The sequence below is a fragment of the Melospiza melodia genome, chromosome 5 (assembly GCF_035770615.1).
Source record: "Melospiza melodia melodia isolate bMelMel2 chromosome 5, bMelMel2.pri, whole genome shotgun sequence".
NCBI classification, from domain to species: Eukaryota; Metazoa; Chordata; class Aves; order Passeriformes; family Passerellidae; genus Melospiza; species Melospiza melodia.
In genome coordinates, this window is record NC_086198.1 from 12225782 (window position 1) to 12240591 (window position 14810).

Below are 14810 nucleotides of genomic sequence, written 5' to 3' on the forward strand. Positions count from 1 at the left end.
AATGACAAACAGGGTAGAAGGGACAATGAAATGACAGAACTATCTGAATGCTGCTTCCCTCAGAACACAAAATCCTGTGCACCCCACTGCAGGGCTGCAGAGAGGAGAGAGACAGGGGCTGCTGCTTTGCCTGGGATGCTGCTCTATGGACCAGGCAGAACTCTACCAGAGAAGGAGGTGGGAATTGTGTTTAATCCTTTTTTGGACCAATTGAGCCTACAGACCACAAAATCACTGTGTCAGAAAAGTAAACAATGAGCTCCAGTGCAGATTGTACCTGGAACCCAAGAAATGTCTCACAGACACTGAAGAGAAGATTTCCCTGTAGCTGCAGAGGAAATGGTGCTGTTTGCTCAGTTTGGGAAGTTATTTAACCTTATTGAACTAAACAGCAGGACTGAAGGAAGGCATCATCTCCTGCTCAAACTGATTCATCTTTGGTAGTGATTTAATGTCTCATGAAGCAGACAAGCCTCCTCTAAGAGCGACCTCATTCTGGTTTAAAGATTGGCTTTGTCTGGGTACATCCTCAAGGCACTGGAGTCTTCTGCAGTCTTCAAACTCAAAAAACAGTGAACAGTTTCACCTCCTAAGCCAGCTGAGTCATGAAGTCTTTAAATGCCTACTTTAACTTAAGAGTAAATCAGCTTTTCCACCCCTCTTGATTTTCTTACATGCAAAATCGTGAAACTAGGTAAAGTCCCTTAATATATTCAATGCCAGTAATTAAAAGGAAGAATGAGATGGATGCTTTTACACCATAGGGGAAAGAAAAGCACAAACACTAAAGTCTATAGCTACAGATCTCAGATCTCTATGCAGAAACTGTGCAGACAAAAACAACTGAATGTCAACAGGCTTTGCAGACAAACTGCTATATATAACACATAAAGCAGAGCTAGCAGAAGAAAATAAAATAGGTCAAGTTTTTCTGAATCTTACCCAAAGAGGTCCCTGCACAGAAAAAGTATAAAAATGAAAGAACATAAAGGAAAAAAAAATCAACATGAAAATTTTATGCAAATGGTATGAACCATAGTGACCAATGCAGAAAGACCTAAGTATGCACAGCTCATCAGAGAAACAAACATGCAAGACCAGTTAAATAAAGGAAAACATGCTAAAGACAAACAACACAAACAGAGGATTTACAGATTCTCCTCTATTGGAAAGGTACTGCCATCAATTCAACAAACAGCCATTATTTGTGTATAATAGTCTATATTAATTTAATAAATCTATTACTCAAATTCTATATATAATTTTCAGAATAGTTTTCATTTAGTAGGCAATATCTAACATCAGTTAAGCAAATTTTTTAGGTAATGGCAGGGAAAAAAGCCCTGCATTTTCAGCACAAGTGTCTTTTTTCTAATTTACATGGAATAGCTTATTCCCTAGTGGGACACAGGAAAGAAAAATGCAAGAGAAAACTCATCACACAACTACCCTCTACCAATTGTTTTGCCCCCATCAATACCATTTGCCTTGGCCAAGAACCAGGTTCCTATAATATCATATAAAATTCATTCTTCTATTGTTGCCAGCAATTTTCAGAACTATTTCTAAAATGTGTTCATAGAATAAAACTATCAGATAGCATATTTTGCTTTCATTTAAAAAAATAAAACAAAAAACCACACACAATTCTATCAAAGAACCCAAGTTAAAATTTTAGCCTCACACTCCTTACAGCAGTACATAAAAATTCTTATACACCACTGGAACGTGGATACATTGAAATCTTAGCTCATACCAACCCTTAGCAAGTAACCTGCTCGCAGAATTATTCTGAAATAATTTAAGTTAACAGTCCTCTTAAAAGAAAAAGGAAAATGACATAAAGTAGTATTTGGTCATTACTCGATCTATAAGAAACAAAATACATCTAAATTGATGTCAGAAGATGCACTGTTAGCGGTCTATGCTTGTTCAAATATTCAGAATAGTTTTTTCTGGTATTTTTTTCAGACATAAATATGATTTGTATTAATAAATAAAAAAGTTTAATCACAAATTATAAGTTCATTAGGAATTCTTATAATTTAATGCAAAGGAAACATTTAGGAGGAAATAAACTCACTTGTATGGTTTCTGAGGCAGAATGCTGATTCGAGTCTTGTCAAGTATCTTCTTTAACTTATTTCTTCCCCCCACTGTGTTGGCTTTACTCTTCTTATTTACTTTTTCTAATCCTATTACCTGCTCCACATCAACAGCAAGGTCAGGGATGGAGTAACGACTCGCCTTTTTAATATCACCGATTTTAGGCAGGTGGGGAGCACCATTTCTTTTTTCCTCTGACAACCTTGTTAAGAGTTCTTTAAAAACTGCACAAGACAGAAAAAGAGAGGTAAGCAAAAAGGACAAAAATATAAAAGAAAGCTCTGTGCACCAGACCAGTTCAATATTAATCATTAAAAAAAAAGATTAGGCTATTCTGTCCATTTCAGCATTAAATTAATCTAGGTATAAGACTTCAAAAACATTTTTGCTTTTAAAAATAACATTCATTTTCTGTAGTATGAATCAGAAAAACAGTTAAGTGGCCCAGCCTAGAAGAGAAATACACAGGTGCCCACATGGTTACACGGATGGTATCAACAGAAGGAATTTGACTTTTTAGTCTAAGGACAAAGGCTTCTGCAGAATAGCAGCATGTATAAAAAGAGCACATTAGACAAAAGTGAGATAGAAAAATAAAAATGAGAAGGAAATTTTAAACAGAGAGACAGCAACAAAAGCTTTCAGATGGACAAGAAATTATTAGCAACAGCATCAGAAAAGGAAAACAGTAACAAAGCCATAAGAAAAATAAAGCAGGAGACTACTGAGACACCTTGGATGTTTGACAGGGCTGTTGTATCCATCTGCCAGAAATACCAAAAACCACTCATTCTCCCTCAGCTCCCTAGCAAAGAGTCATCTCTGAGGCAGAAATATCTGATAAATTTGTAAATTAGTTCTTCTACTGCAACTTTGAGCCTCAAAAAAACCCCCGACACATTTAAATAAATCATACAAAACTGAACTGGAGAACAAGTCACGTATTCTGAGTGTTGGAGGAACTCTTCATACAAAAATGGAAAAATCCTCTGATGACTTGATTTGTAATAATAAATAAAAAGTGATAATTAAAACTAGGGAATTGTAGAAAAACATAGCAACAATGGCAACTAACTGAGGATGAGTATTAGGGGGCTATGTATTACTGTTATTCATTAATTTTGTCCTTAATTCTCTAATATCTAGAGGTACAACAAATTACTAAGAGACTTCAAAAGCTTGAAATAAGACACTAAAGTGGAGGAGAGTAAACCCAGCCAATAACTGTACTAATGAATAGGACTTAGATGCTGGAGACAGAAATTAGGTAAAGATAAGAAGATGCTGTTGAAAAAAGGAAACTCCTTTTGGGATTTTTGGAGAAGAAATTCTGCATGCAATACACAGAAAGTAACTGCTCTGGGACTGTACTGTAATCTGATTTCAGTATTTGCACTGGAGTCACAAGATAGAAAAAAATTAGAAAAACACTTCTGAAGAAAGGAAGAAATCAAGTTCAATCTTTAACAGAGTAAAGCAGTGCATGAGATTCAAACACCCAGTGTGAGGAGGACAGTTACAGAACTTACACACAGAGAAACAAGAACATCCAGCTAAAAAAGCATATCCAGATACATTTAGAAATATCTCTAATTATTAGAAACAACTGAAATACTAGAATCTTTACTGCAAAGAAAAAAAAAAAAAAGTAAACAGATTTGACTAATGACTTTTAAGACTTTTTGACCAATGACTTCTGGAGATAACCTAGGCAAACTTAAATCTTCAGTAGTACAGTGATGTGCTGTGGTGATATTCTGGATATTCTGCCCTACTTACTTGAGATGAAGAACCTGATCCTGAAAGAGATACTCAAGGAACACATCACTAAATTGTGTAAGTAATCCAAGTACCCAGTGGTAAAAAAATCAAACCAAATCCCTAATATATTCATTACTTATGATACTAATTGAGCTCCTGAAGCTGCTTGAAAACTCTTCCATGTGTACTTTAGTACTTGCTGGAGGGAAATATGTAGAGAACAAATACAGAGGGTAGCAAGAATCTTTTCACCTAGTTGGCAGGAAAGGTTGTAATAGTCTTGAGCTTGCTACACTTAGAGTGGGCTGAAAAACTACAAGTAAAGTCAGCAGACAGAATAAAACCACTGATCAGCCGGAATGCCTGAAGAGGCTTCTCTCTTGAGAGAAAACTAAACATTTTATATACAAGCAGGTTTTTAAAGTTCGAGCTACATGGCCACAATAGTTCCTCTTAATCCAGAAACATACACTTGTGAGAGGGAAGTCCCTTCATGTAAATCTCTACTCATAAATTTTTCTTTGCCATTATGAACAAAGATATTTTAGGACATTCATGTTTGCTTTTTCTATTCTCTCCAGTACAAAAGATTTTCAAACAAAACTATTTTAAACTATTAAAAAAAATTTAGATCTCTATCAAAACTAGAATGAACAATGCAGACAAACTTACCAAATAAATTGGTTTTCACAGTGATAGACAGATGAGTGTTATTTCTAAGGATCTCCATGGCTTTTGTCAATTGAATGTTTTCAAAGTTTTGACCATTCACTTCCAATATCTAAAATTCAAACAAGTTTGAAAAATTTTCATGTAGTGAAGAGAAAGGAAGCAAAAAAAAAAAAAAAAAAAAAAACAGGGGAGAGGAACACATTTTAAAATTACATACCTGGTCTCCACGTTTCAAGCCTGCTTCTGTAGCTTTGCTACCAAAATCTACACTGTCAACAAAGATTCCAAATCCCTTTTCTGACCCTCCCAGCAAGATAAAAGGCAAAGGGGCTTCTCGAGATGGCTTTGTTAATGTTATCAATCTTCGTTTAGCTTTAGCAGCACAAGCAATATTTAACAGCCTCAAATGTCCACCCATTTTCTATAAGAGAAAAGCACAGTAAGTTATATATGACAACAGCCTGGCTATTCCCTGTTATCCCAAGTTGTCAGAACAAAACCCTCACTCTTACCTCCCTCTCCAAATTGTTCTCAAATTCTTCCAGAAATCGAGTCATAGCAGGATCTCCTTCAAAATCATTGAAGTGATTGTTCACCCACAACAATACTACCCGTGTAACCTGAAAATTCATCAATATTATAAGTTATAAATTCTGCTGGAATACTCAGAACAACATTACTGCCAAGTCCTTTAAAAATACTGGTCATTAAGGGCCCTGTAAATTTTCACTGGAATCTTAAATAATACATATACATATGTTTTATTATATACTACATTACTATTACTATACTATTATATTATTATATACATCCAAATCAAACTTCACTAATATGCAATTATTTATCAGGAGAATAGAAAAATTAAGTATCATAATTGCTTTCACTTGTATAAGCAATTGTATGCTGTATTTCATAATGAATGCTGCAAGTCAGAAAACACTGGCTGTATCAAATTTTATTAATAAGAAATAGTGCACACAGGTAGAAGGCAACAAGGTAGATCCATTTCTGACTTATAACAATTTCCTGTTCATGTACATTTCCAAATCTGCTTAGTTCTCCAAGCACAGGATCACAAAGCTTACAATACAGTCTAATAATGGCCCTTGAATCTCCTAAGTCTTTAGATGTGCCACCATTAACTTCATTTGGCATTTAGCTCTGTAAAACAGCTCCTCTATGTTTAGACAGGCAGAAAAACAAGATATTGCAAGAAGCAGGAAAGATGTTTTAACAGCAATTCCTTTCCTTAGAGCCAATCTTTCCATTTACTCTTCCTTTTTTCCTTCCACCAGCTACTCCCCCCAAGCAATTATGATGATAGAGTTGAGAAGAATCTTAACTGGTACTTTACAGTTTCTTAGGAAAAAATCTGAAGAAATACTATTAATTAATAGTAATGAAGGCAAAGCCACAAAATAAGAGCAGCATTTTTTAAAACTATATGCTTTTACTCTAATATTCTTCTTTTAGTATGTGATTTGACCTGGAATATCAGCAGCAGTTGTCCTGACAAAACAAAGGTATTTTGGCGTCTTGAATTAGTATTGATTAATGCTATTTTTAAAAAGTTGCTGAATCCAAAACAGTTGTGCCACTCAATGCTACCTCTAAAAATACAGCTGCATTTCTTCTTTTATGCTAGGAAAGTAAATCAGTAGGGATAAATCTCTAAACATTTCAAAACTTAATGCTTAAGAACAAAGTCTCACACAATTTAAAAGTCTCATACAAATTTTAATTAGTGCTAACCCCCACCCATTCTTCGTGTCTGCACAAAATCCAAACCTCTGCAGCCCCATGTGCCAAAGGTCTGACACCAGGCATGCAAAACCAATCCTTGCCACCTTCAAAGTTTCTAAGTAGTTTTCCTTTTACCCCAGAAAGGAAATTAATTCAAAAGTGCTGAAATTAATGACCAAACTAACCAAGTACGTCAGAACTCCTCAAGTTCAGATTTCAACTGAAGGCAACTAGCCAGTTCTACATGTGCAGCTCCCAGGCACAGGAAAATACTTGAGATTTCTGCACCTTTGAAAATGAAGATGAACTTCATTCCTGTTAAACAGTTTTGATATTTTTCATTACTGTGGATGACACTGGAAGATCCAGACAATGTCTGGTTAAATTTAGGGTAACTGCAGATTATTCAAATTGTCTGGGAAGTTGCAAGCTGTACCACACAATGTATTTTAAACTACTGCAGTGACAGCTTCACTGTCAATGCTGCTTTTGGAGTTGGGACTTACTCATCTGCACCCAGAGGACACTGAGCTAGGAGGAGCTGAATTCTGACTTCCAGAGGAATGCCATTATTGTGTCACAAATCAGGAACAGCATTAGAAGAGGATTAAAGCTGTAAAATCAAGTAACTTGCTGCAGGGCAAAATCATTGCTAAGGCTGGATGTCCAGTGTCCCACTCTGAATGCTCCTGACTACTCATCATCCCCAGGAAGTTTTACTCACCCCCTTCACTCCCCTTACTGCCCATCAGCACCCAGTACAAAACAGCCAAAATCTTCCAGATTCCTCATTCCCTACTTGCTTATCTCCACTTGTCCCAAGCTGTTCTCTGCCTCCTGCCTTTCTGTCAGTGCTGCTGGAGGTCAGAAAAGGTTGGTTATTGAGGCAGCAGAACAAAGAGCTGTTCTGTCTTCAGACTGATACAAGCAACTGTGGCTTGTATCACGCTGGCTCATGCTTTTAGAGGTTGAGGGGATTGTCCATTGGAGAACAAGCAACATAACTTCAAAGATGAGCTCCAATACCATAACTCTGAGCAGTATCAGCTGCAAAGCCTACCCTCTGTCATATATAAGACCCTTCCTTCAAGGCACAGCTATACTAACATTTCTGGAAGAAATACACAGATTTAAATAAAAGCTGAAAACCAAATGTCTCTTTCGTTGTACTAGTATCATTCCCATGGTTTCAAATTTATAAAAAAAAAGGGCATCTGGAAATTTTTAGAACTTTTTTAGCATAGGAAAAAGTTGCATACAAGAGAAAATAAAGCAATAGATTTTGAAGGATGATAAAGCCTCAATGGCCAGTGTGCCAAAACTGGATGTGCCTTATTCTTCCATCATGGAAATTTTGTTTAGGGAAGAAGATATCTGATTGCTTTCTTGTGTTTGGGTTGGGCTTGGTGGCTTTTTTTTTAATGCTACATAAAGCACAACAGATTCTTAACAATGCATGAATGTCCTATTCTCCTTTAAAAAAAAAATCATGTTTGCCACATTGAATTAACCAGCAATATGTACAGAAAACACAAAACTTATCATATGCTCAAACTTGGAGACACAATAAAATTCTACTGAATTACATTAAATAAAAATGCAATTGGAAAAAAAGATTCCTGTATACCTGTAAGCAATTAAGTTGTAAAAACACAGCAAGGTAAAGCATGGGCAATTTACCTTGCATGAGCACAGTAATATTTAAACAAAATAAGGGGAAAAAATGTTCTTAGTTTTAGCCATATATTCTGCCATTAAAATATGTCACCAGCTATTTGTATCTTATTCAATTTAGTCATTCTCTCTAAAGCATATTTTATTCTTATTTCTTATATTTCAATGTGAATGGTAACAACACATGGTTCAGGAGATTTTCACCTTATCCCTGAGGCTGGGGTCATTGAACCACTCCAACAACTTCTTGCCCACTTCCATTGGGCTGGAAAGAAAGGTCCTATATGTCAACAGGAAGTCTTCTATAAATGTTGGGTCTACCACAGAGTGCTCTTCCACCAAATGCATTGTTAACCTTTCAGCTGTTCCCTATTGATAGCAAAAAATTGAAAAATCATACTTATTAACACATTTTCAACACATGCAAATTTGTTTTCTTGTAACATACTGAAGATTCATCACACTAGAAATACTGCCATCCATTAACTGATGTGCTAAGCAAACACAACAGCTTGACCACTGTATTAAGAAACATAAAAAAAATTATGTAATTAAGCTCTATAGAAATCACCTACTTGTCAACATGCATAATTATTTTTAAAAAAATCTAGAAATATTAACAGTCCATTTTCAAATATTTACTTCTACAATATACACCTCAACTGATCCTGGCCCTAACTTGCCAAGTTACGAGGTTTGCAGAACACAGACTTTCTCAAGAGACACTCTCTTTTCCTCTTACCTTGATGACAATGTGGCCTTTCCTCGTTCCAGTGCGGTCCAGCTCCCTGTGCTCCTTCACCATCACAATCTCCCCTTCCTCCTCCACCTTCTGCATGTTCTTTTCCACTTGATTGAGGATGCGGCAATAATCTTGCTGGGCTATGCAAACAAACTGGAAAAATCATCACACACCAGCGTTGAATGTCCAATCTTCAGAGGAGCATTTAGCCTTAAGGTGCAAGTACTCAACCAACAGACAAAATAAAGTAGCTCCTCAACCTGCAGTGAGCCTTTCCAATAGTTTTTGTCTTTCCAGCAGTTCAGCCTTACCAAGCAGATGAACAGACAGGCACAGCACTGCCACTACAATCCTGCATTTGAGGAGACCAAGATCCATCAGAGCAATATGATTTAGCATTCCCAGCCATTCTCGTTCAGCTGCTCTGACCTCCCCACTGCTGTAGATGAAAGCCCAGCTCTTTTGTGGTATTTAGAAGAGTTAAGTGAAAACCCAGCTTTTATTTTTTGTGGCTATTGTTTTGGTAAATAATCTTGTTTTTTAATAGCTATTTTATTGAAGTCAATTAGTAAGAAAAAGAACATTTATTCAATTAATTAGTGAAGGCACGAAGAAAGAAATTATTTCTTGGCTTAAAGCACACAACAGGAAAATTATTTTCTACAATCATCAGTTCAGCCAAGAATAAGTGCAAGAATAAATATCTTAGGAATGTTCCTAATACCCACACTATGCAAATATAATTAAGACCAACCATAACAAATTGGAAAAAAACTACATTGTACACAAATTGTTATATGCTTGTCTCTTTTGGGGGGCAAGATTAAACTACCTTATTATATGAATCCGGGTATTTAACTGAAAGGAACAGTGTTATTTATGGTTGAAAAGTTGTTAAATCCTTCTGTACAGACTTAGGACAATGGCCCAAGAATCAGAGACAGTATTTTCTCTTTAAATTCATTTACACACCATTTCATTTTTCCAGTAGCTAGTAGCAGCTGAAACAGAAGTTCCACAGTTTGGATTTGCTGAAAACATTACTCTAATGAGAAACCATTTATGCACATTTTGGGAGTTAGATGGCCAAGCTAAACCAGGTGACTCTATGAACACACATTTTCACCCCTTTCAAAGGTCATCTACTTGAAGCTAATTAGCCATCAGGACCAAGCAAAATGCTTAATTCACCCACGGCTATGCTATAATTTTCTGGATGGGAATAAGCAAATAACAACCATATAACCAGATTCAGCCAGTAGTTTTATGCTATGAAAAGCATTCTTTACATCTGACTGCTTGTATTACAGCAAACATCAAAGCTTTTTCCTTGAAAGGTCAGATTAGCCAAAATTAGATCTTTCACTCAAACCACGGGAGATAAAGCTTGTATTCCTCTGATATTCAGAAGCTGAGTTGAGTAAGGAAGAAAGGCTATAAGCTGCAGAAGGGAAGGAGCCTGTCATGGCTAATGGACCTTGAGATCCTCCCAAGGAACATTGAAAGCAATGGATGCACGGCTGGTGGCCCTCGCCTTCTGGAAACAGTATGTAGACAAACATCTTCATGCAAAATGATCCTTTACCCTGAAAAAGATAACTCCATTTCCCAGACTGTGGGTATGCAGAAGCCATATTGCCCAACTACTGTCTGGGGTTACCCACTGGATATTTTACATGTATTCAGTTTAAAATAAAACTGGGTCTCATTATTGAGTTGCATGACACCTGTGTGGGTGTGAATTTGCTTGTACCACAGACACTCTACCTGGCAGTCATCCACTTTGGTTCTCATCACTCCTTTCATATATTCCTTTTCCATAGTGGGGGAAACACCAAAACTGTTCCCCATGCACAATATCTCTGTTCTTCCATCAGGGTATGTCACCTCCACAGAGCCATTCAAAATGACTGACCAGGAATCCAGCTACAAATCAAATATTGCAGGATATGTGAAGACAAATCATTTAACATTTTAAAATCATACTATATAAATACAACTCTCACAATTGTTCTAAGGCAAAATTTATTTTCTAGCACCTATTAACAATTTAATAAGCTAATTTTCCTTAAATGTACAGCTATTTCCAGCTCAAGAAAACTGGGATCTTAAGCTCATCTTTACTATTAAGAGGTAATGAAAGACTGTGGAAAAAGAAATAGAGGAAGTTTTAAAACAGCACTTGAACACTGAGATAAAGTCCCCAGATGAGCTCAAATAGGCAGGAAGCATTTAGTACAATACAGAAAATGCTTTCTGGTTTTATTGCTTAAGAAATTTGTGAGCACCTAAACAAAAGCTTTCAGAAAATCCAGAACAAAAAGAGTTCTGATTTACCTGAATGTTGCTTTTTTTCTCTTTTTTTTTTTTTTTTTCTTTTTTTTTGTTAAGTAACAAAAGAGGATCTTAACCGTGTGGAATCTGGGATGTTTGGTATAATAGGAGAGTCAAAAGCAACTGCTACTGACCTCTTCCCCATCGTTTAGTACAATAGTTCCTGCTCTCTCCACAACTGCAAACACCATCACAGCACAGAGTTCTCTCCTCACTGACATTGTCATGTTGGCAAAAGCAGGCAATTGATGCATGAATTCCAGTAGTTGTTCTGAAGGAAAAAAAGCCCACTGAGTCGTGCATGTCAAAACAACAAAGCACAGTAAAGACAGCTCTTCAGCAAGATGCCTGAGGCTGCTTAAGCTAAAATGCTGCACAATCGTTTCTGTATACTAATAAATCATGTACAGTGGCCTGTTTTAATTACTGGGTATTTTGTAGACACAGACTGGCTGGTCATATCATCAATAGAAACCCTGCAAAGTAAAAGTCAGCATAATGGAAGGATTGTAATGTAACCAAGAGCTCTGAATACAACCAATGACATTTTTAATACCGCAGTCAGGGAAATAATTTCATTGTGACTAGGGCTATATAAAACACAGCAAGACAAATGTCACAAAATTGAGCAAGTTGTTTGGTAAAGCCAACACCTCCTAGTCTAGCCTTAACAGTAAATTGTACTTGATCATTGTCTGGTGGTTTCACCAGAAAGTTCCTCTCAGATGGACCAGACAGGATTACTGTCTTAAAGGTGACTGCTGCTGCTCTGTCTTCTACCTGCACTTGAGTTACACTTGTACTCAACAGTGAGCTTCCTGTATTTTCATTTTTTATGCTGTTCATAACTACAGAACTTAATTTTAGCAGTCCTGCCAAGTGATTATATGCCCCAAAATCGTTTTTGCATCCAGTTTGATCTAAAATGTCTACTGAAAGAGTTCAATAGGACCCCATTTTCTCTATTTTTTTATTTACTCTGAATTACAGAAAGGTTGTGGTTAAAAGGGACTTCCAGAAGTCATCTGGTCAAACCTGCCTGCTCAAGCAGAGCCACGCTAGAGTCAGTTTCCCAGGAACACATCCAAACACCTTTTGAATATCTTCAAGGAGGAATACTGACACCGCTCTGGATAACCTCTCCCAGTCCTCAGTCTCAGCAGAAAAAAAGCATTTCCTAGTGCTCTGATGGAGTCTACTGTGTTTTAGTTTATGCCCTTTGTCCTCTCACTGGGCACTACTGAGAAGACCCTGGCTCCATCATCTTCACACCCTCAACCCAGGGTATTTCTATACATTAATGAGATCCCCTGAGCTTCCTTCAGGCTGAACAGCCCCAGCTCTCTTAGACTTTCCTTGCATAAGAGATGCTCTAGTCCCTTAATCATCTGATAATCAACCTTAATCATCATTTAGTCATACTTCAATAAAATAAAAATATCTCCCCCAGTGAAAGAGATTAGATTAAAATTTGGATTCTAGTTCTGCTTTGCTTTCAATGTGTTTACTCGTATGTTAACATAGCAAATTAGTTTGATTAGATGCACATTTATGTTAAGGTTTTAAAGGCTCCAATGTTTGCAACAAATGTCAAGTCACAATGTCACAACTGACAATTAAAAATATACTGTGAGAAGCGGTGCTGACATTAATGTCACCCTTGCCAAGGTTCTGTTCTCCAGTTTTCAATGACATCTCCTTCATAAACCTGCTCTGATATCAATTAGAAGCTGAAGCTTGAGATCAAAAAGGCCAGCAAGTAATAGGTTTCACTCACATTATATGCATTTTCTTTAATTGTTCACATTATATATATACTTATACAAAAAACAATAACAATAAACACTAACCTTATCAATTACAAAGGCCAATGATTAAAATAAAACTGCAAGCTCAAAAATTAAGTTTTTGGGGGTGAAGAAGAACATATTTGACAACACTTTACTACATTGCAATACTTACCAATGTCATCATCTGTCCTGTCTATTGGGTCTTTCTCCAAGCAGTCTCTTACAATATCCCGACTCATCAAAGGATCTGATGCCCTTTCAATGTCTTCTTCATCATCATCATCCTCAGAATCCACAGCTGTCTCTGGCAATCCACTGAGATCCATATCACCAGCCTCACTTTCTGTAGCCTAATTAGTGCATAAACAATTAGAAAACATTCAAATATGTTATTTACTGCTGCAGTTTCCTGGTTAAATGTACAGAGATGAATTCTAACATCTAGTAGATGACCCAAATTTATTCTATATTTTTATATTGCTTTTTTCTTTTTATACCTTTTTAAAACAACTAACAATTTATCAGTCCAAACCCACTGTGTTTAAATATGACTTTTAACATTTGTTTCAATCAGTCACACAAACAAAGGGTTCAACAGACATTACTTAATCTGTGGGTCTTGGGGGGATTGAAGGCTCTTACATTTCAAGCAGCAATGTCTTGAACTGTTAGCTGAATATAATTTTTTTTCAATAAACAGTTTTCATTTGACAATTTCTGTGCTCACTCCAAATTTACAGACACTTAGGAAAGCAACATAATTTTAAACAGACAGTTTGGGGAAATAAAAACTGCATCAGAATGCTACAGGAATTTTGCTATCTCCCAGTCACGTAGGACTGTATTTTTGTTTTACAATTCCAGTTGAACGTGGTTAAATATGGCTTTCATTTGCTGATAAATTGCCTAAGAGTTCACAGATGCAGAAAAAAGCAAAGTCATTGCTTAAACACCACAGATGGACTACCCAGAATATCTGTCAAATTTAACCTCCCTCAAATTGTATTAAAATGAACGAAAACATAGTCCAGACTAAGGCCATTAGTATAGCACCTAAAGGTAAATGTATTTTAATTTGATATTTAAATATTTCAAAAATGATTGAGTTTGAAGACTGAACACTTTAATACATCCCACAAACATTTGTCTGTCATGGCTGATACGGCTGCCTCTTCTCACAACCTGATTTAATACCACAGCAGCTGCCAAGGCTTAGCTATGACAATTTTTAAGGAAATGCAAGCTTCTAATGAGCAAGTTTTAAGCCATGGCTTGAGAAATCCAGTTTCACAGGCCTTAAAGGGATGGTTTGTTTCTGAGACTCCTGGAGCACACAATGTATTGAAAAATACAACATGGGACAAAGACAGCTACTAAAGCTTGTTTCATCAATCTATCTCAGACTGGTGAAAAAGACAACCCACAAAACTAGGTCACTCTCTGAACACAGGGAAGGTAAGAGAAATTGCATTGGTAATTTTGTAGAATCATCTCCCCTATTCCTGCCTCCCTATCTGTGGCCAACATCTGTCACTTTAATGCCACTATACACAGCCACCTCATGAACAGCAGCATATGGCTGGAGATGGATCAGGGGCAGCCAGTGAGAGTCTTAAATGCTTCTGTCCTACAGCACAACACAAGCTTTGTAACTGGGCCTTGTTAATATTAAAAAAAGCCTGATAACAGCATCTATGCAATATTCAAATTATTCACACTTTGCGGTTTTGGGTTGGGGTTTTTTTAGTTGTTGTTGTTGTTCATTTTGGGGGTTTAGTGGCTTTTTGGTTTTGCTTTTGTCAAGAAAAAATGCTGCTCATTTTTTAACCAGGATAAGGAAAGATGTTACTGGCATAGAAACAAATCCCAAAATATAGCACAGATAGCAGTATTTTATTGAGCAGTCTTCCTGTGTTTAACATGCCCATTCCCTGTGATACATTTGAAACAGCTGCTGTAACTACTCTTTCAAAACAGCCTTCATCAAA

General features: G+C 36.6%; 1 protein-coding gene across 9 annotated transcripts in view; it reads right to left on the minus strand.

Annotated features, from left to right (window-relative positions):
* RAPGEF2 (Rap guanine nucleotide exchange factor 2) overlaps nucleotides 1-14810 on the minus strand; it is a 184906-nt gene that overhangs the window by 24612 nt on the left and 145484 nt on the right. For all 9 annotated transcript variants that reach the window (XM_063156291.1, XM_063156286.1, XM_063156287.1 and 6 more), the window contains 9 exons: nucleotides 12995-13172; nucleotides 11167-11303; nucleotides 10466-10624; nucleotides 8699-8851; nucleotides 8161-8325; nucleotides 5052-5159; nucleotides 4757-4960; nucleotides 4540-4648; nucleotides 2084-2330 (listed from right to left, as the gene is read on the minus strand). In XM_063156291.1, the coding sequence (XP_063012361.1) occupies nucleotides 2084-2330; nucleotides 4540-4648; nucleotides 4757-4960; nucleotides 5052-5159; nucleotides 8161-8325; nucleotides 8699-8851; nucleotides 10466-10624; nucleotides 11167-11303; nucleotides 12995-13172 (1460 nt within the window). The remainder of the gene's footprint in view (nucleotides 1-2083; nucleotides 2331-4539; nucleotides 4649-4756; nucleotides 4961-5051; nucleotides 5160-8160; nucleotides 8326-8698; nucleotides 8852-10465; nucleotides 10625-11166; nucleotides 11304-12994; nucleotides 13173-14810) is intronic.